The following is a 27,064-nucleotide window of genomic DNA, read 5'->3' as shown; positions in this document are numbered from 1 at the left end:
CAAGCTTCCGCACAAACAATCAGATAAGTGTGCTGCAGCGGTGCAGGGCGTTCGCCGTGCACGAGCCACGGCGTGGCCGGGACAACACGGCGACCATGTGCCGTGGTGCCAAGTGGTGGATAGATACTGCGTGATATGTTGATCAACATTCCCGGGAGGTTCATGACGGTCGAAGTCTGCATGAATCTTTTTTGAGAGGGGAGTGACGTAGATCGGCAGCCAACAACGATCCAAGACCGGTTTACTGAGGAATGGCAACGCCAAGTCCCTCGTATTTGCCTATCGCGTGCAGAGATGCCAAAGTGCCTGTCTGACCAACATCGCTTGCACCTTAATCCCCAGAATCATTTGCATGCTGTCTTGGTCTCATCGACCCTCTGTCCACTTGAAGTAGACCAAGAAATCTGCATAGGTTTTTTTGTTTGGCCTTCTTTTACGAGCTAAACCATCTTATTCAGAAGGAAGGTGCAGGTGATTGGTATGTGGAATATAATTCATGTTTCTAATGATTCAAACGCTGAAAGGTTCAAACAACTCTCAGTGTCTTGCGAACCTTTCCGTGCCCGACATCTGGTGAATATTTTGTGAACTTTCAGTACCGTCCGACGCCGCTGGTGTGCGCCATCGGAAGCAGGGTTCTGCAGGTAATGGAACGCGAGGACCTGATGGCCAAGGCCAAGCGGATTGGCCGGATGCTGAAGAAGGAGCTGCTGCTGCTCAAGAACAAACACGGCCACATTGGTGAGAGTCAGGCCTTGGGCCAATCACGGAAACAAAGAGAATCGGGTCGTGCAAGCCCAAGGTACCCTGCTGTCACTAAGCGCCTGCGCACCGGCCAGTCATCCACTGTGTAAATTCGGGCATACGTTTCTGAACGGTGTGCAAATCACGTGTCCTGCCTGGCGAATCCGCAGCTTCGTTGGTAGCTGATGAAGCTTACTCCAGCTGTGACTGTATGATGAGTGTGATGTGATGAGTGCGGTCATGTGGTGAGTTGTGTGATTTGTGATGAGTGCGATCATGTGGAGAGTAATGCGATTTGTGATGAGTGCGATCATGTGGAGAGTAATGCGATTTGCGATGAGTGCGATCGTGTGGTGAGTTACGTGATTTGAGATGAGTGCTTGCCCCGCTCACGGCAGAGGAGCGTCTCACGAAGTGTGGGTACCAATTCGAATTTTCCTTTCATTCTTTCCAAGCGCCACCATAGGGTTGATGATCAGCATTCTCGAAGAGTGGGGGTGCCATGGACCCACTCCCCCACCGTTCCTTCGCGCCGTTGTTGCCCATTACCCTGCCCAGTTCCTTAGCGCGGCAATGTGCGCAGTACAATGTGCGTCGCAGTCCGCCGCTGCATCGCCCATGTCTCTGGGTCTTCACCGCCGTGTCGCCCATATTCTGGGTATTCACCGCTGTGTCGCCCATATCTCTGGGTCTTCACCACCGTGTCGCCCATATCTCTGGGTCTTCACCGCCGTGTCGCCCATATCTGTGGGTCTTCACCGCCGCGTCGCCAATGTCTCTGGGTCTTCACCGCCGTGTCGCCCATGTCTCTGGGTCTTCACCGCTGTGTCGCCCATATCTCTGGGTCTTCACCACCGTGTCGCCCATATCTCTGGGTCTTCACCGCCGTGTCGCCCATGTCTCTGGGTCTTCACCGCCGTGTCGCCTATATCTCTGGGTTTTCACCGCTGTGTCGTCCATATCTCTGGGTATTCACTGCTGTGTCGCCCATATTTCCGGGTATTCACCGCTGTGTCGGCTTTATCTCTGGGTATTCACCGCTGTGTCGTCCCTATCTCCGGGTTTTCACCGCTGTGTCGCCAAGTCTGCGGGTATTGCCGGTACCACGCTATGTTGTAATTGTTTTTTTTTTCTGTTAGTGCTTAGTGATGGGGCCATGATCGGTGGGAACTGCTGGCCGTGGTGCGGTGTACGTGCACAATAGCGGTGGCATTGCGTTGATGGCGGCGTAAATATTCATGGTCATGTGACAGAACATCCACGTAACATGGGTGATACTCATGAGGAGAAGCAGGAGAGGGAGCAAATGGCATCCATATCGTCATGTCAAACAGGCCTTTAGAATTAACAATTGGTAGCAGTTTATCCGAGTGAATCTCCATCTAGGAAGTGGAAGTGGAACGGAAGTTCCATAATGGAACCAAAAAAGGTTGGACAACTTCAGTTGTCGGTTTAACATACTGGGGGTTTAACATAACATACTCTTGGCGCCGCGTGCGTCGCCAGACGTGTCCCTGACCGGTGGGTGTTGCGCCGGGTCTGGAGTGATCCCTTCGACAGCTTCAGTTGTGAGTTTAACATACTCTTGGCGCCGCGTGCGTCGCCAGACGTGTCCCTGACCAGTGGGTGTTGCGCCGGGTCTGGAGTGATCCCTTCGACAGCTTCAGTTGTGAGTTTAACATACTCTTGGCGCCGCGTGCGTCGCCAGACGTGTCCCTGACCAGTGGGTGTTGTGCCGGGTCTGGAGTGATCTCTTCCGCCCGATCGCACAGGCGACGTGCGGGGAGAGGGTCTGCAGATGGGAGTGGAGTTCGTCAACAGCCAGGCGGAGAAGAAGCCCGACAGGGAGGTGTGTCAGTGTGTCATCTACAGGTCAGTCAGCGTGTCGGCGTTGGAGTCGGGGCCGTTGTCCATCGCGTCATGTCGATGCCGGTCGAATACCAGTCTGATCGACGATGCTCTATGTCGGGAACATTCACGGCGTCGTAAATAATCTGGTGAAAAGTAAAAGTAGATGCCTGACACTTTTAGTGCCCTCCCAAAATGCGAGCACTTAGTCATCACATTCCTTGCATCATCTTCAGTCTCCTTCTCGGTAACAGAGGAAATTGTACTTAGAACTCCTGACATGGAATTAGGTGTTGACCTTGGGGCCTCACCTTGGGCCGAAGAACTCCGTTTGTCCAGATGGTGACATTTAATTAGCCGCATGCTGGCTTTTGGTAAGGCGTCAATACTTCTTCGGATGCCGCCACAACGCCTGACGGTGACCCTTGGTGACCGCATGCTGACCTGTAACCTTGCTGTGACCTCAGGCTGAAGGAGGACGAACGGATCGTGGCCGCCGCCGAGGGCGAGTTCCGCAACGTCATGTACGTGACGCCACCGCTGTGCTTCTCCGAGGAGAACGCCCGCAGGCTGGTGACCTCGCTGGATCGGGTGCTAACCCAGCTGCACACGCACGGCACCGACATCGGCTTCAGGTGGGTCCGGTCGTCTCGGACCACGTGATCAGACTGTGCCCTTGACGGCGGCGCCTTCACGTGCTGGCCGATGATGGCTGCAGCCGGGTGATGAACCGCGATCGTGTAGCCAGCCCGGACCCAGGACTGTGGCGGCGGCTTCACGGGGTCGCAGGGCTGTACTCGTGGGTGACGCTGGATCCACCGGGTGGAGATCGGCTCTGGGTCGTGTCCCCAGGCTGTGCCAGTGGGCTCAAGCAAGCGGGCCCCGACACTCCGATACTGGCCTCGCACGTTCTTCTGACAACTGGATTCAGCCCAGTCCCTCCCAAATTAATCTGACTGGAACCCTGTAACTCACGACGGCAGTGGTTTTCCATAAGCCGTTTTAAACACTGCGTTGGCAGCTGCGCGACCCGTCGTTCTGCTCTCTCACCTCTGACCTGTTCTTAACAGGTGACCTGAGACCTGTCGTCACCTGTTGCCCGTCCTGATCCCGTGGCCTGTCGCCCCCTTTGACATGTCCCGGCCTGTGGCCTGTCGGTTTATGACATGTCATGACTGGTTACCTGTCCTGACCTATGAACTGCCCTGACCAGCGGCCTGTCGCCACTTATGACCTTTCCCGACCTGTCTTGACCTTACGACATGTGCCTCGTCGTTATCTATGACTTAACCGACCTGTGACCCGTTGTCACCTATGGAGTGTTCCGACTTTTGACCCGTTGCTTTGCAGCTCGCTCGGCGCGTCCTCCCTTCAGCCAGCCACCTGGGCTGCCGAGCTGGACATCACCGCTTACGAAGACGTTGACTGAATTTGTCCCGTAACATGATCGGAGCCAAACGACGTCATGGTGTCGCCATTCTCAAGTAAAGCGCTTTCTTTTGCTGTGGGAATTCAGCATCTGGACCGTCGTAGCCACTATGTATGCGTATGGGGCACTTCGCGTTGGAAATAATCGTCACCGTGTCCAGTTGACTAGGCTCGCCGAGCTCTCCATGACACGGTTGCTTATATTTTTACGTGGTTCTGGTAACCTGGATCCCTTGAGCAGTCAGCGAATCCTGACTCTGATTGCGATGTCACTGTACATGCTGCCATTATTAACTGGTGATGAAGTGATTCCACCGATTTTGGTTCCCGCACGCGAGAGCAAACCGCCCACCCCGCCATCTATGGCCGGCCCGCCGTACTTTCGTTTCTCCTCATTCCCGCCGCGCGATGATGTGCACGAGGAGAAAGACGCCAGCAAGCGTGCACAGAATGTGATCTTGCCTACAATTAGCACCCGCATGCGCAGTTCCGAGTGCCAGTGTGTGGCATGTGCGGGGTCCTGATTAATATTTGATGATGATGATGGGGATGAGCATGCGATGACGATGATGCGTGCGTCACGCGTGGTATTCGGTGCCTCAGCCTGGCTGACTGTAGCGTGCTGCTGTTATGCTGGTTTGTCCGACGCCGAGCGGCGCGCAAAGCCCTCACAGGTGCGACTTGTGTACCGGTAGGGGCACACTCCCTGGCTTTGTGAGCAGCACGCCATACCAAACGCTGTAAAAAATTAAGTTCAGCTCATGTGAGAGTATGAACTCCGTCACTGGCATTCACTGTTGCGTTGCACCGTGTGTACATAACTTTAATACTTGTGGAATATTTAAAGCTGGTGCATCGACTTGGCAGAACCCCCCACTCGACTGCTGGCCTGGAGGTGGGCTGGTTAGCCCAGCTGCATTGGCTTCCGAAGTGTCGCTCGAGCCAAATCTTTTTTTCGACGCGAGCTCATGCTGACAGCAGACATTTCAGTCAAAAGCACGAGCGTTCGTGGTGAAAATCGTTTACACCAATAAGCACAGCCACCCTCTGTGTTTGCTGTGTTTGACATACGCCCGGGTAGGTGTTCGACGTCTTTATCGTGTCTCAACGCGCTGAAACGAGTCAATGTTGTTGGCTCGTTGACACGAGCTAACAGCAGTAACAACACACTGAAGCGCGTCAGTACTGTTGACTCGTTTCAGCGTGGCCTGCGCGGCGCCGACAGTGTGGTCGAGCTGTTCAGACCACGGCCCGTTCTGTGTTGTAGCTCTGTTGCGGCGTGTGGGCGGAGGGGCCCGTGGTGGTGAGCCACGTTCTGAACGGTCTGAGTGGTGACCGTGGCGCGCATCCGATCAGGGAAACAGTGATATCAACCGACAGGCACAGCCCAATTGCGAGCGTCGCCGGAGGCTGTGGTCGGTCTGTGGACCCGGTCTTCACTGGGTTACCACGTGATCGGCCACATTCCTGCTATTCTTTTATCTTCCGTGTTTTTAACCCCGCCCCGCCTTGCCATCGCTCGAGGCCGGTTCGAATGTGTGACTTCTGTTCGCTGTCGGCAGTGTACAAAGAATCGCCGGCAGACAACTGAGCGCGTGAGTGTACACCGCGTGTGCACTAACGAGTGCTCGCCGTTTTGTTGTATTGCCCGCGCCGTCGGTGTACAAAAAGTGTAATAAATACCTCATGTCCGGCCGGTGCTGTCCGTTGGTTGACACTGGCCGCGGTCTGTTTAGTGTTTATTGCGGTCGCTGGCCTCTCAGCCTCGGCGAGGAAGGGCGCGTCAGGTGTCACCGGCCGCCTGCGCCTCGGCCTGGTCCACGCGGGACAGGCGCAGGCGGGCAGCGAGCAGCCTGTGGCGGCGCCACTGCAGCCCACCGCGCAGCTATGGAGAGAGACAGACAGACGGAAAAAACGAAACAAGACAGAAAAACAATGCGCTGGACTAGAGCGGGCGCGGTTGACTGACTAGCATCAAATTCTTCAGCCCGGCTCGTGGTGCCGACAAACCAAACAAGGAACGCCGAGCAGCTCATCGCAAACAAGCACAAACACGGCGCCCACACCTCGGCAGAGGCTACCATGCGCCGCGCAGTAGCCTCTGGTGACACAGCAGCCAGACATACAGCGGGCAGGAGGGAGAACAATCCGGTGTCGCAATCGCCTAGACTAGAGGTACAAAACGCTACACCGCCAGCTGGCGCACGTGCCGCGGCCGCGCTGGCACTTTCACTCGGGAGATTCCGGCCAGAGGCAGGCCCTGGGGCGCCTCCGTTCCGGAGATTTCCTCCGTTTGACGTCTCTGACCAAACATGGCGCGTTCGAGGTCTACATGCGCGCGTGGTGTTTGCAGAACGGCCGTCCCTGCTTCGCGAAGAAGCTCTGGCCCTCCAAGTTGTTGCCGCAGATCTGGGGACAGCATCAAAAATGAAATCACAGTGACGTCACTGGTGTCCATAATACGTCATTGCCTAACAAAGGCGTTCAAAATCGTCTTGAGCAATAGCATTCTGAAGTAAGACAAGTGAATTGTGCTCGCTCGTTTCACTGCGCCCAAAGCCGCGGTTCAGCCTTTCGAAACGAACGACAGTGAAGCTGGGCTGCTAAAGCTCCAGACAAACGCGTACCTCGATAAATATGAGATCAAGCTGTCCCGAACGTGGGATGCTGCTCAGCAGCTCGATGAGCTGTCGCACTTGACTCTTTGCAAAAGGTTATGGTGAGGTGCAAACAAAACAAAAACAGTGGGTATCTGGTGAAGCTGTGTCACTTTTAACAGTGGGTATCTGGTGAAGCTGTGTCACTTTTAAATGGCGCGGACAAAAGGGGCACGTGTCCAGCACCTACCGCGTTAGGAATGTGGCATCCCAAACCCACTTACAGAGGATGATACAACTTATTCCTCGCTTTCTCTACACCAAAGTCATAACCCTCAGGACATTTATAAAAAGACATACCACGGATGAAGCTCAGGCAGCACGTTGCACAGCTTCTGGGATATGGATCTTGTTCGTACGTAACGCCCATGGTTGCGATGTTAGCTAAAGCATTCAGGCTAAGCGGGAAAAATCTACACTAACTGAAACAGTGTGGAGTCAGCTATGCTTGTCACATCATAGGAATACTTCACCGCTATCTAACAAGAACTGTTGACCGAACTGTTAGCTTGCTATCGCACTTAAGTACGGCCTGGCCGATTTAGACGCCGATTGCTTGAGCACCAGTGTCAACACGTGATATTTACACATCTATGAAAAAAGGACTTAACACGGATTAACAGCCAATAGCCTATAACTGTCTGTTCTCTCCCCGAAATATCGACACAAAAGGCACGAGAAAAAATGCTGAGTGGTACCTTGATAGGCCGCCAGCACCTACACTGACCCTAGGTCACTGACCCTCCGTCAATCCTTGCAGCTGCCACTCTTTGCCCCAGCAGAGCCCACACATCGCATCTGACCACCAACACTGACAGACAAACGAACAACTAACCGCGAAAAAATCAGGTTGCGCCTAAACAAATAAGTGCTCCGAGCACGCGTCTCGTGCCCTGACCTGACCTCCGCCTGGGGCACTGACCTCGGCGGCTAGAACTTGCCAGCGTGCACCTTACACACGGCACGGCCGGCCTTGGCGTAGAACTGCATGCCGTCCAGGATAGTGCGGCACACCTGCGGCCGGCGGCCAAAGCCGCAGACGAAGCAGAAGAAACAGACGGCGGCCAAAGTTAGAAGAATAAGCAGCGCGATCGTCGCTTAAACTTCAGGCGGCACGAGCAGCGGCGCGGCTGACGCAGTGCCGGCGCGCGTATGGTTAAGGTAGGATCTGAGGGCACCAACATCCAGGGGAGGAGAGAGGGGGGGGGGGAGGGCATAATCTTATGAAATTCGGGCCTCGGATCCACCATATCTGCGAAAGTTTCATCACACTTGCCGTGTAATGATGCATGCGAGGAAAAGCGTAACCGTCGGCCGCGACAGGAACTGCGGGGATAGCAAGGTGTTTGTCATCCGCGGCTGAAACTCAGCATTGGCCCTTTGTCATCCGCGGCTGAAACTCAGCATTGGCCCCTTGTCATCCGCGGCTGAAACTCAGCATTGGCCCTCCAGAGTGAGGCGGTGTTCAAAGTCTTCCCAAAAATATGGATTGGTTCATGTGGTGTTATAGTCTTGTAGCTTGGGTTTGACTTGGCAATAGGGGGGGGGGGGGGGGGGCACGCCAGAGGTTTATCACAGATCGATGCGTGAGACATAACGCCTTAGTCAAGCTCTGGGAATCTGCACCAAGTTCGAAACATTAAGTGATAACGAATTTGATGTGGCCTGTGGCCATTTGGATGAATTTTTCCAAACGTGTTGTTAATTAAAACATTGAATCAAAGCAAAGAAATATTCAGTTCAACACTTTGTGCATTTCCAAATGCTTCGCGGTGGTTACGCGGCACATGATACGCATGATATATATATATATATATATATTTATATATATATATATATATATATATATATATATATATATATATATATATATATATACGGAACACAAACCTTGACAGATGACTGCGTTCCATCAGAGACATTGCATAATATCAGCACTAAGTCGAAAACTTTGTAGAAAAAAACTATCCCAATTGTTGTCCCTGCGTTGTTTGCAAGAGTTGAATGATGCTTGATATCGAATGCATCCCCAGGAATAAGAATTTACCCAACAGGAGGCTTGATGGGAAGGGGGGGGGGGGGCGTCGCTGCTCGTGCCGTAGGCGGGCCGTTACGAAACACAGCAGCTGCAGCGGAAGTGAGAGTACAGGACGAAAACAAGGCATATCGACAGAGCAGTGCTACGGGCATGTTTTCAAAACAGACATCAGCATAACCGAAATTTGGGCGCAATACAACGTCTCTGTAAGGCATTATTTTAGCTTATGCTGCAAGAATTCATGCTCGGTTACTCATTCAACATAAATTTACGTTATGGCATCAATTTTAACCCCCTGTTACAAGAATGAGTGATTGAACAATGTTATAATGGGGACAAACGAGGAATGAAAACAGTAACCTTGTTTTTCAAAACGCTGATGTCTGATTTCAAATTCCTGCTACCACGCAACCGAAATTACAGGAAGGACACGCATGAGCGAAGTAATACACCCGCAACACACAACGCCACACTGCGCCTGAATACAGAGGCAAGCCACACGAAGGAGAAGGAACCGGTGGTTATGTCTAAGATGAAAGCCAAACGTGACATGTATACTTGACGATATACCTTCCTCGTCAAGGTGTTAAGGCGCTTTTATCGCTGCTCTCCAACTGTCAAGTTAACACGTGTGACCAAACGGCCACATCGTGGAAACTCATCGCCGGAGAGGAGAAGCACCGCAAACGGAGCAAACCAGCGCTTAGCCACACCTCCACGCGCAGCCGGTCAGGTCTGGGTCAAACGGCGTGCCCTGCAGGGGCGGGACCGTCGGTCCGGCCGTCCGGCTCCAACAGCTGCTCACCGCGCACTTGAAGCACTGAGAGTGGAAGTTCTTGTTGAGGGCCTCCACCCAGCGGTCGCCGGCCTCGATCGGGAAGCCGCAGCCGACGCACTTGGTGGTGAACAGCTCGTTCCAGTCTGTGACGTCACAACATGGCGTCGCAGCGTCACAACATGGCGTCGCGGACGAGAGTGTGACGCCATGACAGCGCCGCGACGGGGCAGCGGGACAAGATCACTGACTCCACAGCAATGCCTCGGCAAGGCAAGATGACACTACGACGGGGCGAAGTGGCTACGACAACATGGCAGAGGCGCTCTGCCATCCAGCAGCCGACAGGATATCCATACCACTGTCATATCTGCCCACATACCCGTTTTCTGTACTGTCGCACCTGTCCAACATACCTGTCCCTTTCCGTCCTGCCATGGCTGTCAACATACCTGTCCTGTCCTGCCATATCTGTCCCGTTCTACCCCGTCATGCCTGTCCTCACGCCTGTCTTGGCCTGACACACCCGCCTTACCTGTCCTCATACCACCTTACCACCGTCCTCATACCTGTCCTGTTCTGGCCTCTCGTGCTCGTCATCACACCTGTCCAGGCCCGTCATACCTCTCCTCTGTGTCCTAATATCTGCCCTGTTCTGTCCTGTCCTGCCCTGTCATACTTATTTAAAGTCCTCATACCTGTCCTATTCTGTCCTGTCACGTCTGTCCTCATACCCGCCCGCAATGCAAGGCTGGTGTCCTGGGCATATACCCTCTGCTTTCGCGTCTCACCGTTTTCGCAGTAGGGCAGTCCGTCTTCGAGGAAGAAGGCTGAGTTGCCGAACAGACCTCCGCAGTAGGCGCAGGCGAAGCACTCCGGGTGATAGGCCTTGCCGATGGCCTTCAAGCAGTCCTGCCGGCATGTCGTGCAGCGTGGTCAGGTGGGAGTTATGTGGCCGGCAAACTGGACAGGGATGCCTTATGAGATGATGAGAACCTTAAAATGAGAGCCTTATGATAGGCGATGGGACGATGGCTCTGATACAGGTGTAGGGTCAGGCGGCTGTCGGATGAAAACCCTGTGACATTCAGAGAGATATAGCCAGTCGGATGACAACATCTAGCGGACAGAGTTCGGTGCTGGTCACGTGACAATTTAGCGGCAGACAGAGCCAGCTGACAGACGACCGGGCGGCCTGCAGGCATTCCTACAGGGTGCAGACGCAGTCTTGATCAGATCAGATCAGATCAGACCAGGCCAGCCAGATTGCTCGGACACCGCCTCGTGAAGATAACGGGCGGCGCTACTGACGACAACCTCCACGTGTCGCATGTGAAACAGATCATGCCGGCGCAGGCTGATCCACTTATCCCTACGTTGGAGAAACCAAGCCGGCAATGTACAGGGCGGCCCAAAGCTGATGCGCGGGTGTATCGTCCTGACTAACAGAGAATATAATTGACATCGGTTCATGATTTATTTGCCAATATAGTCACCGCGCAGTTGTACGCATACGCTGTCGCATGCGCTCCGGCATGCCGCACATCAGGTTGTCGAGAGTCTCTGCATTGAACCTCCACTGCGCCGCTTGCACCTTATGACACAGGGTCTTCTCTGAAACGGCCAGCGACATCCTGCTGAGCTCCTCCTTGACGGTCGCCCAGAGTTCTCGATCGGCGACATGTCGCGGCTGTTGCCTGGCCACGTATCCTTCTCTCAGAAGCCCGAGAAGTTGAAGCGGCAACAGTCCTGGGTTTTCCTAGCGTGATGAGCTTGAGCGCCATCCTGGTGAAAAATCGCCCTCGACACGTCTGGCATGAGTTTGACCTTGGTTGGTCGGCCAGTCTCCTTCCTCCGCTGCACCTCCAGGGCTGCAGTCTTCCCCAGCACCTCCCTGACGTAGTAGTCGGCGGCCAAGTCGCTGGCCACCTGAACTTGGGTCATGCTGTCCTTGACTATCGCAACGCGCGGTGGCGGATCGATGGCTTGTGCTCTGTCACCATTGGCGATATGCGGACTCGACGCGTTGGCTATCTCGAAGGGAATGATCTCTCCCGCCCGCTACCGACCGCGGTCAGGCCGGCCGCTAGGGTCATGTGATCGCCTGACACGGCGGGATGCGCTGGGGCTGATCGCGGTGAAGTTCTACTCACTCGGCGTTCGGGAGAGGGAAAATGATAGACAGCACCAACCGCGCATCAATTTCGGGACACCCTGTGAAATAACTATGTTTGAATACTGCCCAATCTAGGCGTGTCGGATGAAAAACGGCAGTGATTAGTCCAAATGATATACAATAAAAAGTAATAGACGCATCCTCAATCTAGCGATATCTTCCACCACCTGTCATGCAGATTCCAGAGGGCACCGCGGCTGTGTGCGATCCTGTGCGCTGGACGCGCTCTTGCGTTCACACCATAAGCTCATACATCCATAACCCAACGGAAATCTGATCAAACTGCAGCTTTATCGAAAGCAAACGGACTCATGACCCCATGCAGGTCTTTCCTGGTATTGGCGTGAGCCGTTCATCCATCTGCTTTCGTAACATTAACACCCAGCCGTCTTGTCCCTCGCGCCATCCGCTGCCTCTGTGCATCTCCTGTCGTTCGCCATGCCCGGTTGCCCCGTCCACTACCTCCGGCTACCCCTGTCCACTCCGTCTGTTGCGCCCGTCCGCTGTCCCGGTCACTCCTGCCGGTCCCCCCCCCCCCCACACACCTCCTTGATGCGCCGCTGGCACTTGTTGCAGACCGGTGCCAGATGTCGCTCCCAGCAGTTCTCGCAGTGCGTCTGACCCTCCACCTCGACGAAGCCGATGTTCTCCAGACTCTGCCGACACTGCGGCGTGGCGCAGACGAAACAGCCCGGGCACCAGCACTGGCCCAGCGCCGTGATGAAAGGTCCCCTGGCGGCCCGGTCACACACGGGTCATCAGGGGTCAGGACATCATAACATGTCACAGGTCATCGCCGAGGTCGCAAGACACAGCCCAGGCCCGGGCACTGGCCCAGCGCCGTGATGAAAGGTCCCTTGACCGCCCGGTCACACACGGGTCATCAGGGGTCAGGACAACATAACATGTTACAGGTCATAACCGGGGTGATGGGAAACAGCCCAGGCCCAAGCACTGGCCCAGCGCCGTGATGAATAGTTCGCTGGCGGTCAGGTCACACACAGATAATCTGAGGTCGGTGCGAGTCATAACAGGTTGTTACTAGCCCCCTAGGTCGATCCGTGTCACAGCATACTAACACAGGCCGGCACAGGTTCACAGTTCACTTTAAGAAACAGCAGAATGGGATAGGTCCCAGGAGAACGTCATTGTCGACAGGAGTTCACCACATATATTATTAAATTACTGAGGGTCGACACAGATCAACACGCGCCAGCACAGGTCATCAAACGTCGCACCATTTCAATCAACACAAATCGGACCATCGACAACACACCCGTCTCGAGCACCTAAAATAGAGAACGAAGCTCTGATCCCGCAGCAAAGAATACAACACGGCGCTCAGCCACCAGCAACCACTGCGGACAGACCTCAGAGCCCTGCCTGGGACGGGGGCGCCCGCCCTGCTGCCATCTGCTGGGCGTCCCTGGGGTCGGGCGCGGCCGCTCACCGAATCTGATTGGCGCAGGTGGCGCAGTGTGGGATGCGCGAGCCGGTGGCGGCCGGGTTCAGCTGGCCGCGGCCGCGGCGCGGCGCGTTTGTGCGCCCCGCCATCGAGCCGCGGCCGCCGCCCGGCCCTCCGCCCGGCCCGCCGCCCAGGCCGCCCAGCCCTGGCAGGCCGCCGTTGAAGCCGAGCTTCGTCGGGCCGCCGCTAGATGGTGCTGGCGGCGCCGGCTTGGGCGCCACTGCCGGGGCGAATGAAGGTTGGCCGAAAGAGACCTGCTTGGGTGGGGCCGGGGCGGGCGGCGGGGCAAAGGAGGCGGGCGGAGCGGGCTTGGGCAGCACCGGCGGCGGGGCGGGCTTGGGGGCGGGGGCGGGAGCGGGAGCGGGAGCGGGCCGCGAGACCTCGACGTGGCCGCCGGCGAACGGAGCCGGCGCCGAGTCCACCTCCGTGGGCTGCGGGGGCCACGCGAAGGTGGTGCCACCTACAGGGGAGGTCGCACACTGTCACACGCTAGCGGACGCAAGACAAGAAGGCGAGGTCAAGCAGAGATGGCGCCACGCGACTACGGGCACCGGGCCTGGTCCCGGATCACAGGCGGCACACTTGGCGTCTGCGGCCCGGATCTCAGTCAGAAACTACCGGATGTATGCGCTTATCGCGTGGTGCGCCTAGATGCACCCGGTCTAATGCTCGAACGCTGCTACTGAAGTGTTGGTGCAATGTGTGCGGTGAGGCGAATCATGTACAGTACAGTCTCATTAGACCTGTCCATACGAAACGCGAAGCCAGTGCAGTAAACGATTGTATCTTTTCTTGCAAAACGTCATGGGAACAATTGTTCTTTGAGAGGGAAAATGGCATTTGTTTAAGTAGGCACCACACCTGAGAAAGTGAGAAATCAACAACAAAGCTGTCTTACAAAGCACAAGTATGATGAGCTTGGCAAAAGATTACCTTGTGTACGTGCAACAGAAGCTGGTGACACCATTATTTGCCAACGCGGGCGACACCATATGATTTTGGACGTTTACCGCTGATCCCGCTATCATGGGCAAATGTCTTCATTTCAGCTTGTTCTTTCCCACATACAATGATGATGCAAAGTGGTCTGTTATCTTCGAAGTAAGGGAATAACACGCTTTGCTTTCCGGAAGGAGGCAGAACTTTGTGAATGTATAAGATCCTATACCAGCAGCACTTAGGCGTACGCAGACACACGCTTTACGAAAACCTTTGTAGCGGTAATTTGCTTAGGCAATCCGCATCCTGACAAAGATACCTGAGAGTTACAACCAGTCGCAAGGAGAAAATGAAAGGCATGCAATCAAATAATACGGGCTGCAGAGTTATCATGCACATGTCATCTGCAAAGCACAAAAAAGATAAACGCAGGGGAGGAATGGATAGGAAAAGATAGCCCGGCAGAAAACCTAGCACGCTCCAAGTGAGCCAAGTGTCTTCTTGCAGACATATTGCACAGGTCATGCTTACCCAAGCCTGGTGCGGTGTTTGAGACAACGAACTGGTCTACAAGTGCATTTTTTTAAAGCCAACTGCCCTCCCAAAACAGGCTAGCCTTACGACAACGGTTGCCAGCACGAAATGGCTGCGGGCCTCACTCGTCGATGTGACCGTACCGCCACGCTGTGCAGACGTGGGTGTGAGGGGGATACCAATGCCTGCCGATCACTGGTCACAGAGCGGCCGGTGGGTCGTGTCGCCGCTCTGTGACGCCTCTGTGACAGCCGTCTGTGAGCGCCGGGCCGGCCCGGAATGTGCGGCGGGTGACCCTGGCCCCGCGGGGGCGCGGGCAGCCCGCCGGCACGCCTCTGGCGGCACGTCCGCCGCGCGCCGAGCCGTGGCGGCGTGCCAGACGCGTGAGTGGGCCCCGTCGGCGAGGAAAGCCGCGGCACACAGTGGCACAGCCACTGTCTGGCTTCTGTGTGGAAAGCTGCCCCGCCTGCTCACCAAGCGTGTGCGACAGCCTTTTTGCCCAATCCGTTTCCTGTCGTAGAACGGCGGCGGTCCTCCCGTTCCCTGGGCTCTGAGGAACCTCGCGGCCCGCGCTGGCCACATCAGCACGTGCCACCTGACGTGACCCATTTGGCTCGGCTGTCGATCGGGCCCGGAATGACCATCTGAAGCGCGCCATCGCCCGCCGCTGTCAGCTCATCTAATGCGCATCGCCCGGTGGCACGACGTCCCCGTGGCGAAGTCGTCACAGTCAGAGGACACCACCGTAAAGCTCGGGAGGGCAGTGGCCGGCAGGGAGACTGAGCGCGGAGTTGGCCGGCCGTGCCGGCACGGTAGGGTGGGCTGCGTTACCTTCCTCAGCTGGTCGCTGTGACGTCAGGATCTCGTCTCTCCCCGTCTCGCACTTTGCTCGTCGATGCAGCGTCTCCTCCATCGCTTCCGTCGTCTCCTTCGTCTCTCCAGTCTGGTCACGGGATCGAGAACCCGCCAGGTCCGGATCCATGTGTCCCCAAACCATTGGTGGATCCACCTCGTCCAAGACCGGTGGCGCACTGATCTCCCCGCGGGCCGGTGGCGGTTCCATTTCTCCTCGGATTGGCGGCAGCTCCGCCTCTCCGGGGGCCGGTGGTGGCAGGCTCCTGTCGGCCTGCGGTGCCGAGTACGCTAATCCGTCCAGCTCGTGCACGGCCGGCTCCGGGGACACGCTGCTCGCAGGCGTCGTGTGGTGACGACCCTGTGACGTCATCTGTGGCTGAGACGCCATGTGCGTCTGTGGGTCGCACGTGACCCGCCTGTCGGATGAGCTGATGGTCTCGTGACTGAACTGATCGCAAGTCTTAGTCTGGACATAAGCGCTTGCCTCTCCCTCAGCCGTTTCACAGTGTTGCATGTTATTTCGAGTCTCCTCTGCTGAGAATGCTGCAAACTCGCTTTTTGTGCATTCTTGTGCGCTGTGCTCAGCTGTGAACTCAGTGAAGCCGGCAGAGTAGTCTGAGAAAGCTCTGGACACCACATTTGCGTTCTCCGAGCCGACGTCAGCGGCTCGCACGCCGCGCTCCTCCGGTTGTGGCCCCCACTGCGCTGCGCTCTTCTGAGAAGGTCCGTCCTTTCTGTCGGAGTCTCCCTCGTCACCCCGCCAGCCCGCCGTCGTCGAGGGTGCCTCCAGCGAGCGCCCACGGGGGCGCCCCGCCTGTACGTGGCTGGCGGGCGCCGGGCGGCGACCCGCTTCGAACGGCCGCAGACCGAGGCTGGACAGCGGCGAGCCGGCGCGGACGGCGGCGGCCGCCTCGCTGGCGCGCCGCTGCTGGCGCGCGCTCAGCTCGCTGAGGCTGGGCACGGCGGCGGGCGGATGGTTCTCGAGGCAGCGCGCCGCCACCTCGCGCTCCAGCTCGGCCACCTCCTCGAGCCGCGCGCGGATGGACGCATCTGAGCCGTCGGCACAGCGCGTGGCCGCTGCCGACTCGACAGTCAGCTCGGCGCGGCGGCGGCGCAGGTGCGGCAGCGGCGAAGGCTCGCGAGCAGCACGCGCCTCCGCCGGCGCCGGCGGTCCGTCCACCCCCGACGCCGGACTGAGCACCCGGGCCCCGCCGACGACGGCGGGCGGCGGCCCGTCCACCCCCGACGCCGGACTGAGCACCCGGGCCCCGCCGACGACGGCGGGCGGTGGCGGCGGCAGCGGCGGCGGCTGCCGGGCAGCCACCACTGGCTCCAGCATGGTGTGCAGGCCCTGGAAGGCGACGGCGGCGTGCGGCGCGTCCGGTCGGTACCAGAGCGGGCTGGCGGTGGGCGCCTCGGGGCCGGCCGCCGGCGGCCACTGGAACCGCACGCGCCGCGGGCAGGCCACGTGGTGCGACATGTCTGAGCGGGTGCCGCACGCCGGGCAGAGGTGCGGGCAGACGCCGATGCGACAGGGCGGGCGCCGATGGCAGAAGACCCAGCCGAGAGGAAATCACATGGCCGAAGACCCCAGCGGGAGACGAGTTGATGGCCGAAGACTCCAGCGGGAGATGAATTGATGACAGAAGACCCCAGCGGGAAACGAAATGATGGCCGAAGATCCCAGCGGGAAACGAATTGATGGCGGAAGACCAACGTGGAAGACAAAGTGAGGGCCAAGGACCAGGCGGGAGATCAATTTATGCCCCAGGACACAAGTGGAAGACGAAATGATGGCCGAAGACGCGGGCAAAAGATGGGTTGATGTCAAGGGGCGGATTCGTAGGTAGACCAAGCGAGCAACGTCCAACGACACGAGCGAAGGTTACAGGTGCGTGAGGTGGTTAGTGAGGCACGCAGGCAGGCCGGTGCATTGAACGGTGGTTACGTGAAAAAAGTCAACAGCGAGACGTGGCGTTCGACGTGAGGTTCGAGGGTCACATGCGCAGTCGAGCAGCAGGCATGGTGCGGTAGGGATGTGCGCATGCGCAGTCGAGCAGCAGGCGTGGTGCAGTCAGGATGTGCGCATGCGCAGTCGAGCAGCAGGCATGGTGCGGTCAGGATGTGCGCATGCGCAGTCGAGCAGCAGGCGTGGTGCGGTCAGGATGTGCGATCAGTGGCCAGCACGCGTGGCGGGTGGCGGAGGAGGCGGTCAGGAGGAAAGAAACCACATGGAGATTAGACAAAAATCATATATGACACAAAAATAACACAAATTGTGCTAGAAAAACCAGTGAATGCAATATCAAACAAGGAGGCGAGAAATTTACAACGGCGCTTGCAGAGGTGCAGGCGCGAAACAAGGGCTATCGGTGCTTGCTCTACTATCCAGTGTAACATGCGGATTAATCGCTCGTCTTTGCCGCGGCAAACCATTTACTGGTTGGCTCAAAATAAGCCATGTCGATCCACGTACTCTATCATGTTTTTCCTATTACAGTTGCCGAAACAAATCCGTTCGAAACGGGTGTTTATCAAGAGTACAGCACTTTTGTAGCGGTGTTGTCTACTTTGACGTGTTTGACTGCTGCAGAGATTCATGGACTTTTTTAGTTACGCAAGCTGTTAGTTCATTCGGACATTTTCTGCTGCCATGGAGGGGCCTGAAAATAGCCAAGGAGTTGTTGATAACGTATTGCAGGCTGCTCTGACGCAGAGGTTTACACGTTCGTCTAAGTTCTCGAAGACTAATCAGTGCCTCTGTGGGGGTAAACGTCTCTGCACTCATTGCTGAACAACTTTGGCGAGCACACAGATGCCTGTTGATGCGTGACTGCAATGAGGACAATCTCACGTCGAACTCATCGTATCTGCTCTTTGAATTATTTCGTGGCGTAGGCTGGTCAAAATTTGGCTCGCATGTCATGTCAGTGACAAGGTCTCCCCAGGGTACTACAGTCACGAAGTGAGTTCCGCATGACCCACCCCGTCCTGACCCCTGACCCACCCCGTCCTGACCCCTGACCCACCCCGTCCTGACCCCTGACCCAACCCGTCCTGACCCCTGACCCGACCCCGTCCTGACCCCTGACCCGACCCCGTCCTGACCCCTGACCCATCCCGTCCTGACCCCTGGCCCATCCCGTCCTGACCCCTGACCCATCCCGTCCTGACCCCTGACCCGACCCCGTCCCGACCCCTGACCCGACCCGTCCTGACCCCTGACCCGACCCTGTCCCGACCCCTGACCCACCCCGTCCTGACCCCTGACCCGGCCGGTCCGAGCCCCGCTCGACCGCCCCGACCCTGAATGACTCCCACTGACCTTTCCGCTGCGGCACGTAGCTCGAGTAGTCCACCTGCGAGATTCCCGAGGTTCCCGACGAGAACGACTGCTGCTGCTGGGCGGCAGCCGGCGGCGCCTGGTGGCTGGGAGCGACTGGTGCAGGCTGGTAGCTGGGAGCGGCTGGCGCTGGCTGGTAGCTGGGAGCGGCTGGCGCTGGCTGGTAGCTGGGAGCGCCGGATGCCGGCTGCGGAGGAGAGGAGACTCAGATGTCCAGCGAGAACGCGGGGGAAGAAGGCGAAGCTGGACACGAGGTTCGCCTGCAGGAGAGACTGGATATGGCTGTGCGCGTTCGCTGGGAGAATGACCGCCGTTTAGAGAAACAACTGGCAGGTTCCTGGGTGTGCAAAGCCCTCCAGGACCGGCGTTGGGTAGATGAGGTTTATGCGGCTGACGCCACCCTCGCGTGTGAGGTGGGATTAACCTGAACACCATCCCAGCCGGCAAGGGAGGCTGTATGGAACAGCACCATGCTTCTTCTTGCAGTTGTCCCAGTCGGTGAGAGATCTGTTCCCGTACAAGTTTGTTCAAAACGTCTTAACGGACCCCGCCCGGCAGGTGGAAAAGGCTCTTACACACGACACTGAGGACCACACAGTTGCGTTGGATGATTAAACAAATACCGAGTGAGCAAACGATAAGTGATATTCTTTGATGTAAGTTGTGCCCTACTCGAAGCATAAACTCCAGGGTTGGAAGAAAGCTGCATGCGAATTTGTCTCAGATGATGTTTGTTTTCCTGTTCAATGCCTTTAGAACATCCTGATTGATTTGGTCCCTTTTTCCATCCTTTATTTAGCTTGAAATCTCAAATCAGTGTTCATCGAATGAAGGATCTACCGTTCCGTGTACAATGTTTACGATATGCTTGCATTACTGTAAACGAACTGCAGACGCCTAAGCAAAAACGCGTTCAAAACACAACTACACCAAGTTATCGGGCGTGAAAAGCACAGTTTTGTTCAATTAAGACTGGCACGCAAAAACATGGATTTGCGTGATCATACTTGCTCCTTCGCCAGGAGCGACGGATTTCAAATTAAAAAAAAAAAAATACGGAGGAAGGGTAGCGCTCAACCTCGTTACGCTGGCTTACAAGACTGGACTCACGTGGCGGGTGGTACCCGTGGCCCGCTGCATGTTCCACACCCGTCGGTCAGGAGACGCGCACGAGCAGGACACGGCGCCGAGCAGGAGCCGCCTGAAGGGCGCCGGGCCAGTGAGGGCTGTAGCCCGCCCCAGTCGGCCGGGTCACACCCCAGTCCGTCCTGCACTACATCGGGGTCGGCCCCGGACGACGACACTGAGGCCGCGTCACGTCTGACAGGTCCGGCGCGACCGGCTGCAGAGGCGGCGCCAGCCCCTGACGACGGGGCGGCGCGACTGGCTGCAGAGGCGGTGCCAGCACCTGACAACGGGGCGGCGCACCGGCGGCAGGGGCGGCACACCGGCGGCAGGGGCGGCGCACGTGCCTAACGACGGGATAATGCAAGGGAGGTAAGTTCCAGCGGTGCCAGCTCCCACAGCACCGTGATACACTCGGGGCCGTACCGTGGACTCCCAACTATTCCACATGACAAGTGATATGTGATATCATATGATGTGGGGTCCGTTGACGGTTACAACTGCAGTTGTCCCGCGCGTTCTAAAGTTGCTAAGAGACCCATGGGCAACTGGCATCAGTTTAAAACATTACGGGTTTTCAAAAAAGAAACAGGTTTCCTTCCGACTTTCGCCCACTTTCTTCCCAAAGTTGACGGGCTGGACCTCAAGCTGGGGAGGAGGAGACCTCGTCAGAATAAAAATGATTCCGGCAACTTTTGACGGTTAAGTAACAATTCTTTTAGAGCAGTTCTTTCGATATGTGCCTGAGCCCAGCATCAAAACCGCAATCCTCCCCTGTGTTGTTGCTGAACGCGCCCTGTCTGCGTTTGCTCGCTCGCTCGCTCCAATAGGCTCGCACCGCGTGACGACACGCTCTCAGACGTGCGGCGTCCATTCAGCCCATCCTCCCTGCCCGGGCACGCTGTACCAGCCAGACGCGATCGGCCTCGGCCAGTGCTGATGATCCGGAGGTGACCTATGCTTGCGATTGGCTGATCCAGAGGTGACCGGTGCTCGTGATTGGCTGATCCAGAAGTGACTGATGCTCGCGATTGGCTGATCCAGAGGTGACCGATGCTCGTGATTAGCTGATCCGGAGGTGACCGATGCTTGTGATTGGCTGCAGCTTTGTCGAGACTCGGGGCCCATTGGCACACATCACTCGACAGCATGTCACATGTGTGAATCGCACCTGAAACTTTACTTAATACTCAATATCGTTTAAAAATCGCTCATCGTGATTAAAAACCGCTCAAAGGTGGGTACTGACAACAAAACCACCGGGTAACGGCGACTCTCCACGTCAATCTTATGCCCGCTGTGCTGTTGGAACTGAGAGCAGCACATGCCTGTACCAGCCTATAGAGCAGCCGAAGTGGGGCGATATGTACAGGGGTCATTCGCTGCTATCGCGCCTCGGCGATGCAGACTCAGAGCGCTGACTCTCGCATCGATGCAGATTCAGAGCACCGACTCTCACACCGATGCAGACTCAGAGCAGGGAATTCCGCACCGACACCGACTCAGAACGCCCACTCCCGCGTCACACCAGTCATTTTCTAGGGGCACTAGCACGGGCACCGCAAGCTGTCACAGCTGTCACAGCACGGGCACCGCAAGCTGTCACAGCTCCTCGCACCACGGGCACAGCAGGAGCACCAGTAGCAGCACCACTACAGGCGGCGGGAGCAGACACCTCCGATGGCGCGGTATCATGCCGCTACTGAAAAACGGGGCCGACGAGGCACGGCACAGGCAGAGCAGAGCGTGTCGGGAGCGGGTCGTGGCAGCGGTGTCGCGGCGGATCTGTGTCTCGGGCGACACTACGGAATTTGCAGGGGTAGCGGAGGATCCGTGTCTCGGGCGACGCTCTAGAATTTGCGGGGGTGTCGTGGCGGATCTGTGTCTCGGGGCGTTACTCCAGAATTTGCAGGGGTGTCGCGGCGGATCTGTGTCTCGGGCGACACCCCGGAAGTGACTGTTCAACCGCCGTGCCTATTAAGTGGTAACAAGCTTCACCAATCAGTCAGCGACTGCATTTCGTTCCGTTTGAGATAGACGGAGCTGCCTCTTGGTATCGAATGACGTCCAGCAGCGCTTTTCTGCCATGGATTCTAACAAAAGCCGTGCGAGAGCCTGACTAATCCTTGGCCTATGTACTCAGCCAACGAGCCAATTTAGAGACAAGACACCTGCAGCTGGCGAAACCATACGCCGCTCGCAGCGCGTGTGGCGCGCAGCAGAGGACCTCCTCGCCTTCATCGCATTTGGGGCTGTCGCTTCATGCCCACTTATGCTGTCCGTCCCTTATCGGCTACATCATGCTACCTGGGCTACGCTGTCGGCTACATCATGCCGCCTGGGTCGCACTATCGGCTACATCATGCCGCCTGGACCGCACTATCGGCTACATCATGACGTCCGGAACACTTTTTCGGCTAGATCGTGTCGCCTGGAACGGTATTTCAGCTGTATCACGCCGCCTGGGCCGCTCTAGCGGCTACATCATGCCGCCTGAGTCGCACTACCGGCTACATCATGTCGTGAACGCCCTATCGACTACATCATGTCGTCTGGTACGCTCTTTCGGTTAGATCATGCCGACTGGGCCGCCCTATCGGCACGGTCCGCCGTCGCTGCGAGCGGGCTCTCCAGAGCTTCCCCTCCCACACTCCCTCGGCACTGTACCGTGCTCTGTTTTTGGGTGTGCCAGGGCTCCTCTGTTCCCGGCGTGGTCACAATGGGCTCTTGGTCGCCCGGCGCGCTGTCCTCGATCTGAAATCAGGCCCCGGCGATGACCAAACCCGGCCCCGGCGATGACCAAACCGGGTCTCAGCGGTGACCAAACCGGGCCCCGGCGGTGACCAAACCCGGCCCCGGCGGTGACCAAACCGGGCCCCGGCGGTGACCAAACCGGGTCTCAGTGGTGACCAAGCCGGGTCTCAGCGGTGACCAAGCCGGGCTCTGCCGATGGCTAAACCTGGCCCCGGCAGTGACCAGACCTGTCCCCGGTAATGACCAAACCGGGCCCAACCGGCGACCAAATCAGGCCCGGCGGTGACCTGACCCCGACGATGGACAGCATGAAGGGGCATAGAACGCTCGCCGCGTTGAGACCAGTGACGGAGGTCTGCAAACGCCAGACTTCTGTGTACGCCAGGCGGCTACGACAGCAACAAGACGTACCCTTCGCGTTTTCGCGGTTTTGGTCTGGTTTGGATAAGAGCCGTTTCGGCCAGTGTCATTTCAAGGCAATGACATGAAGAAGAATGAATAATGATGGGGCAAAATAGCACGCGCCTGGGGTCCATCCGTGGAGACGAAGCCCGCTCAGGCACCCACGTGCGCCACATGCGCTCGGCGCTCAGAAGGGGCCCCCCTACCAGGGGGCGCTTAAGCCCACTCCTGGCTGGTGTATGTCGCCCACCCCGGGTAAACGGCGTCTCGCGATGGCCCAAAATAAGGCGAGAGGGACAAAAGAACGTGGATTACGCGTGTAGTACAGCTGCGAGATCTTCTCTGACCAGCGACACTGTCCTCGCACGCGATGTGGTTAGTCGTCGCCTGGCTCTCCAGGACTTTGTTATCGAGACGTCAGGCGACGCGCCTGATACAGGCAGGACCTAATTATCGAGACGTCAGACGACGCGTCCGGGACAGGCAGGACCTCGAGGACGCCCTGCTGCTGAAGTCCTGCTGCTTTCCGACGGTCTACAGTTGGACTGACTGTCTACAACGAGAGCTTCTACAGCTAGACTGGCTATGCCTGGGAATGTAGGCGTCCTTGCACTTGACTAGTGGGGCTCTTAAAATAGGTGCCTGCAAAACCCGTGTGTCGAAGCCCCGCTATAGCACCACCCGCTACCCGTCCCGTCCCGCTGCCCTTGTAAAACCAGGGTGCTCGTCCCATGTCCTGCCGATCAGTGTCGTTCCTGCCTAGTACACGGGGCGTCCCGGCGTCGTTCACTAACATCTCTTCACATTGCTCTGGGTACGGCCGCTAGTCTGCATTCTGCCGACAACTTCAGGGCACAAATGCAGGAAAACGACACGCATGCCTTCTTCTAAGCTCAGCGCGGGAAAGCTTCAAAAGCCCACCACTATCTACGGGCCAGCCTCAGGTATTACGGTCCCGTTCGTGTTCCGGCACTACCGTCCAAATGAAATCCACGCTGGTGACGTCACACCGAATCTGGTGCCGGGTGCATGCCTGCACGAGTTGCCGTGGCGGGGCTCCTTTGACCGCCCTACCTGGAAGCAGCGCGCCGGTTGGCTGTCCTGCTGAAAGCCGCCCGCCGATTGGTTTTGCGTCTGAAACCCGGCAGGCGATTGATCTTCAAGCTGGAAGCCGCCACCCAATTGGCCCTCCAGCTGCAGGGCGGCCGGGGATTGGCCGCTTATCTGCAGCCCCCCGGCTGATTGGCTCTCGACCAGCGTCTGCTTTTGGAAGAGCTGCTGCTGCTGTTCGTGCGACTCGACGACTCGGCGCGTACGCGTGACGGTGGTGTTGCCGACCGTCTCGACAGATGTCGCCACCGTCTGCTGCGTCTGCTGCGACTGATGCGCCTCCTGATGCTCAAAGCTGGTGGTGCGTGCGCCGCCGTCGGCGCTAACCGTCTGCTGGAAACGCTCGGCCAGCTGGTGCTCCTCGTCGCTCTGCTGCTGCTGCTGCTGCTGCTGCTGCTGCTGCTGCTGCTGCGGTTCCTGCTGTAGCTGCTGCTGCTGCTGCTGCGGCGGCGGCGGTGGTGGTGGGGCAGGCTCGGACGGCATCAGCGCCGAGTCCTCGCTGAACGAGACGTGGCGCTCTGTCGGGGGTTCAGGAGCGGCCGGCGGCGGGGAGACGACCTGGGGTTCGGGCTCCGCGGCCGCTGGCGGATCCTTCAGGGGACAGAGGCGAGTCACAGGCGGGTGCGGCCGGTGCCGACGGCCCGCCACACCAGCCAAAGAAAATACAGAAATAACGCAAAACAGAAATGTGGCAACGCATGGGGTTAGAGAAATAAACGACAGTATTTTAGCATGTAAACGAAAAAGATCAGCAACCAAAAACCAGTCGGCACATTCGTCAGCGCACAATTATTCAAACAGACGCGTTGAAATAAACAACAGGCCCAGAAGTCCCAGGGAATAAAAATGGAAAACCGAGGCGGCGTAAAAAATCTCGCACCTTATTAACCACAAATGGTGTCACATGACACCGTTGGAACGAGTAAAGCGTCAGTGTACACGGCGCTGCAGCGAGTACCTTGAACGACTGCGGGGTGCGATTGAAGGCGTTGAAGTGCTTGGTCTCCGTGTCCACTGCGGACACGAGCTTGACGCTGCCCGTGGCCGGGTCCGTGCGGATCATAGTGGCCGTTGTCTGAGGTCAAGGTCAGGTCCCGGGTCAAGGTCATTGTCTTGATGCAAAGCGGCTAGAGCCACGGGTCGACAGTGCTGCTGGGGACGGATGAAGCTGTCGCAGGGAATGTGCTTCGTCACCGACCGAGTGAGAAGCTGAGCCATCCTCGTCGGCTACACTGCAGTATCCACTAAGAACACGGGTAGCGGGAAACTAACGATTGGCGCCTGGGCTACCGCCCGCAGGTCAGCGAGGCGGAGGTCAGATAGACGACAGAAGCCAGCTACATTGCTGCGTCATTCACGTCACAGGTGCGTCATTCACGTCACAGGTGGCCGGTCAACGGAACAATGACCTCACACGAAATGTCATAATGTCACAGGTGCGTCAGAAGAGCACTGGCCGGTCAACGGAACAATGACCTCACACGAGATTTCATAATGTCACAGGTGCGTCAGAAGAGCACTGGCCGGTCAACGGAACAATGACCTCACACGAAATGTCATAAAAACGTTGCCTGACACGGTTGCGTGACCCGCAGTGGAAGGCCGCGTGTCCAGAACGTCACGTGCCGAGTCAGACAGTAATATGCCGAGTTTTTGCAGCTTAAGCACACTTTAATAGCTTGCAGAGGCCGGCCATATGGGAAGTTCACATGGCCAAGGCTCACGTGGCTACGGCTGACATGGTCACAGTTGACATAATCATGTTGTGACAAGGGTTCGATGCCGCAACGATGGCAAAATTTGACTGCGTCTTTCCACCTCAATCAAACAAGGCCGTTTCATATATAAAGGCGGTGGCAGGCGCGCTCCAAAACCTTACGCGAACTCTGAGTGGTGCAGGATGTGTTGCTGGAAAGAATATGATCAGCAGCGACAAGTGGCGACGAGGCTTTGAATCCACGCAAAATTTTCATTTGATGAACTGCATAGTGGCTGACATGATTTGTGTTACCACAGAGCATCCAAGCGCGTGCCGGTGGAGGAAGGAACGAATTTTCACATGCCCTGTTGTATGACGAGTATGACTTCGTTGTACCCCCGTCCTGATCACAATAAGTTAACCGTCCTACAGAAGGCGGCGTGTGTAAAACCTGCCTCTCTGAGATCTGGTCACAAATGCAAAGATAAGAGCAATGTGATTTCTGCCGAAAAGAAGATGAACCTCGTCTCAAACATGACAAGTACGTGAATCTACCTTCCAAATGTGGTGTGAACCTTGAAAATCTGTATCACAAAGTGTAACGCTTTCTTCACCAGCTGATTCAGCTGCCCAGCTGCAACGCTACCTATAGCCACCTCTAACGAAACGTCAGTTGCCTTCAATACTCCCAGGGTTGCCATCACCATTACCAACAGCTGGCCACTGCTTGCAATCTTTAACGTCAGAGGTAAGTGCGTCACAACAGCTCCTACGGCTTGGAGAGTAGTCGCTCGTGTGTGATGCAAGCACTTACGACGTCATAGGTGGCAACTCCGGTAAGCACTTCGCTTATTGGGAACGTGACCCAGTTAAGCTCATCCGCTTTTGTCACCACGGCGCGGTTCTAGGGCAAAAATTCGAAAATCTCATTTTTGCGCACGCTTTTTGTCGTAGGCTGAATGGTGAGTGCGGGGCGGCGAATGCGGAATGGCGAACTGTAAAAAGGCGACGTTGAAAAAAGTCGACATGCCAAGTTGGCAAACGGCTAAACGGTGAACAGAAAAATAGCGACCTAGCAAAACATTATGTATCGTATTGGTGAAAGGCAGAATGGCGAAATACAAAATACTAATATTTCAGTTTGGTCCTGGTCAATGGTCTCTTGAAAAGCT

The 27,064-nt window shown here is 56.9% G+C and overlaps 2 protein-coding genes across 3 annotated transcripts in view; one reads left to right on the top strand and one right to left on the bottom strand.

Annotated features, from left to right (window-relative positions):
- The window catches only part of LOC119096876 (5-phosphohydroxy-L-lysine phospho-lyase), a 49,893-nt gene extending 43,958 nt beyond the window's left edge, over window positions 1–5,935 (top strand). For both annotated transcript variants that reach the window (XM_037219872.1, XM_037219864.1), the window contains exons 10-13: window positions 597–741; window positions 2,517–2,616; window positions 3,060–3,227; window positions 3,943–5,935. In XM_037219872.1, the coding sequence (XP_037075767.1) occupies window positions 597–741; window positions 2,517–2,616; window positions 3,060–3,227; window positions 3,943–4,021 (492 nt within the window). In that variant the 3' untranslated portion in view covers window positions 4,022–5,935. The remainder of the gene's footprint in view (window positions 1–596; window positions 742–2,516; window positions 2,617–3,059; window positions 3,228–3,942) is intronic.
- The window catches only part of Zasp52 (Z band alternatively spliced PDZ-motif protein 52), a 48,979-nt gene continuing 27,658 nt past the window's right edge, over window positions 5,744–27,064 (bottom strand). Inside the window, exons 8-15 of the mRNA XM_037219851.1 lie at window positions 25,152–25,268; window positions 18,785–18,989; window positions 13,117–13,591; window positions 12,212–12,398; window positions 10,282–10,402; window positions 9,521–9,636; window positions 7,600–7,691; window positions 5,744–6,429 (exon numbers count right to left, since the gene is read on the bottom strand). Coding sequence (XP_037075746.1) covers window positions 7,608–7,691; window positions 9,521–9,636; window positions 10,282–10,402; window positions 12,212–12,398; window positions 13,117–13,591; window positions 18,785–18,989; window positions 25,152–25,268 — 1,305 coding nt within the window. The 3' untranslated portion in view covers window positions 5,744–6,429; window positions 7,600–7,607. The remainder of the gene's footprint in view (window positions 6,430–7,599; window positions 7,692–9,520; window positions 9,637–10,281; window positions 10,403–12,211; window positions 12,399–13,116; window positions 13,592–18,784; window positions 18,990–25,151; window positions 25,269–27,064) is intronic.

The sequence above is a fragment of the Pollicipes pollicipes genome, unplaced genomic scaffold (genome assembly GCF_011947565.3).
Source record: "Pollicipes pollicipes isolate AB1234 unplaced genomic scaffold, Ppol_2.1 Scaffold_2243;HRSCAF=2626_pilon_pilon_pilon, whole genome shotgun sequence".
Lineage (NCBI taxonomy): Eukaryota > Metazoa > Arthropoda > Thecostraca > Pollicipedomorpha > Pollicipedidae > Pollicipes > Pollicipes pollicipes.
This window is presented reverse-complemented; position numbering and strand designations above follow the sequence as displayed.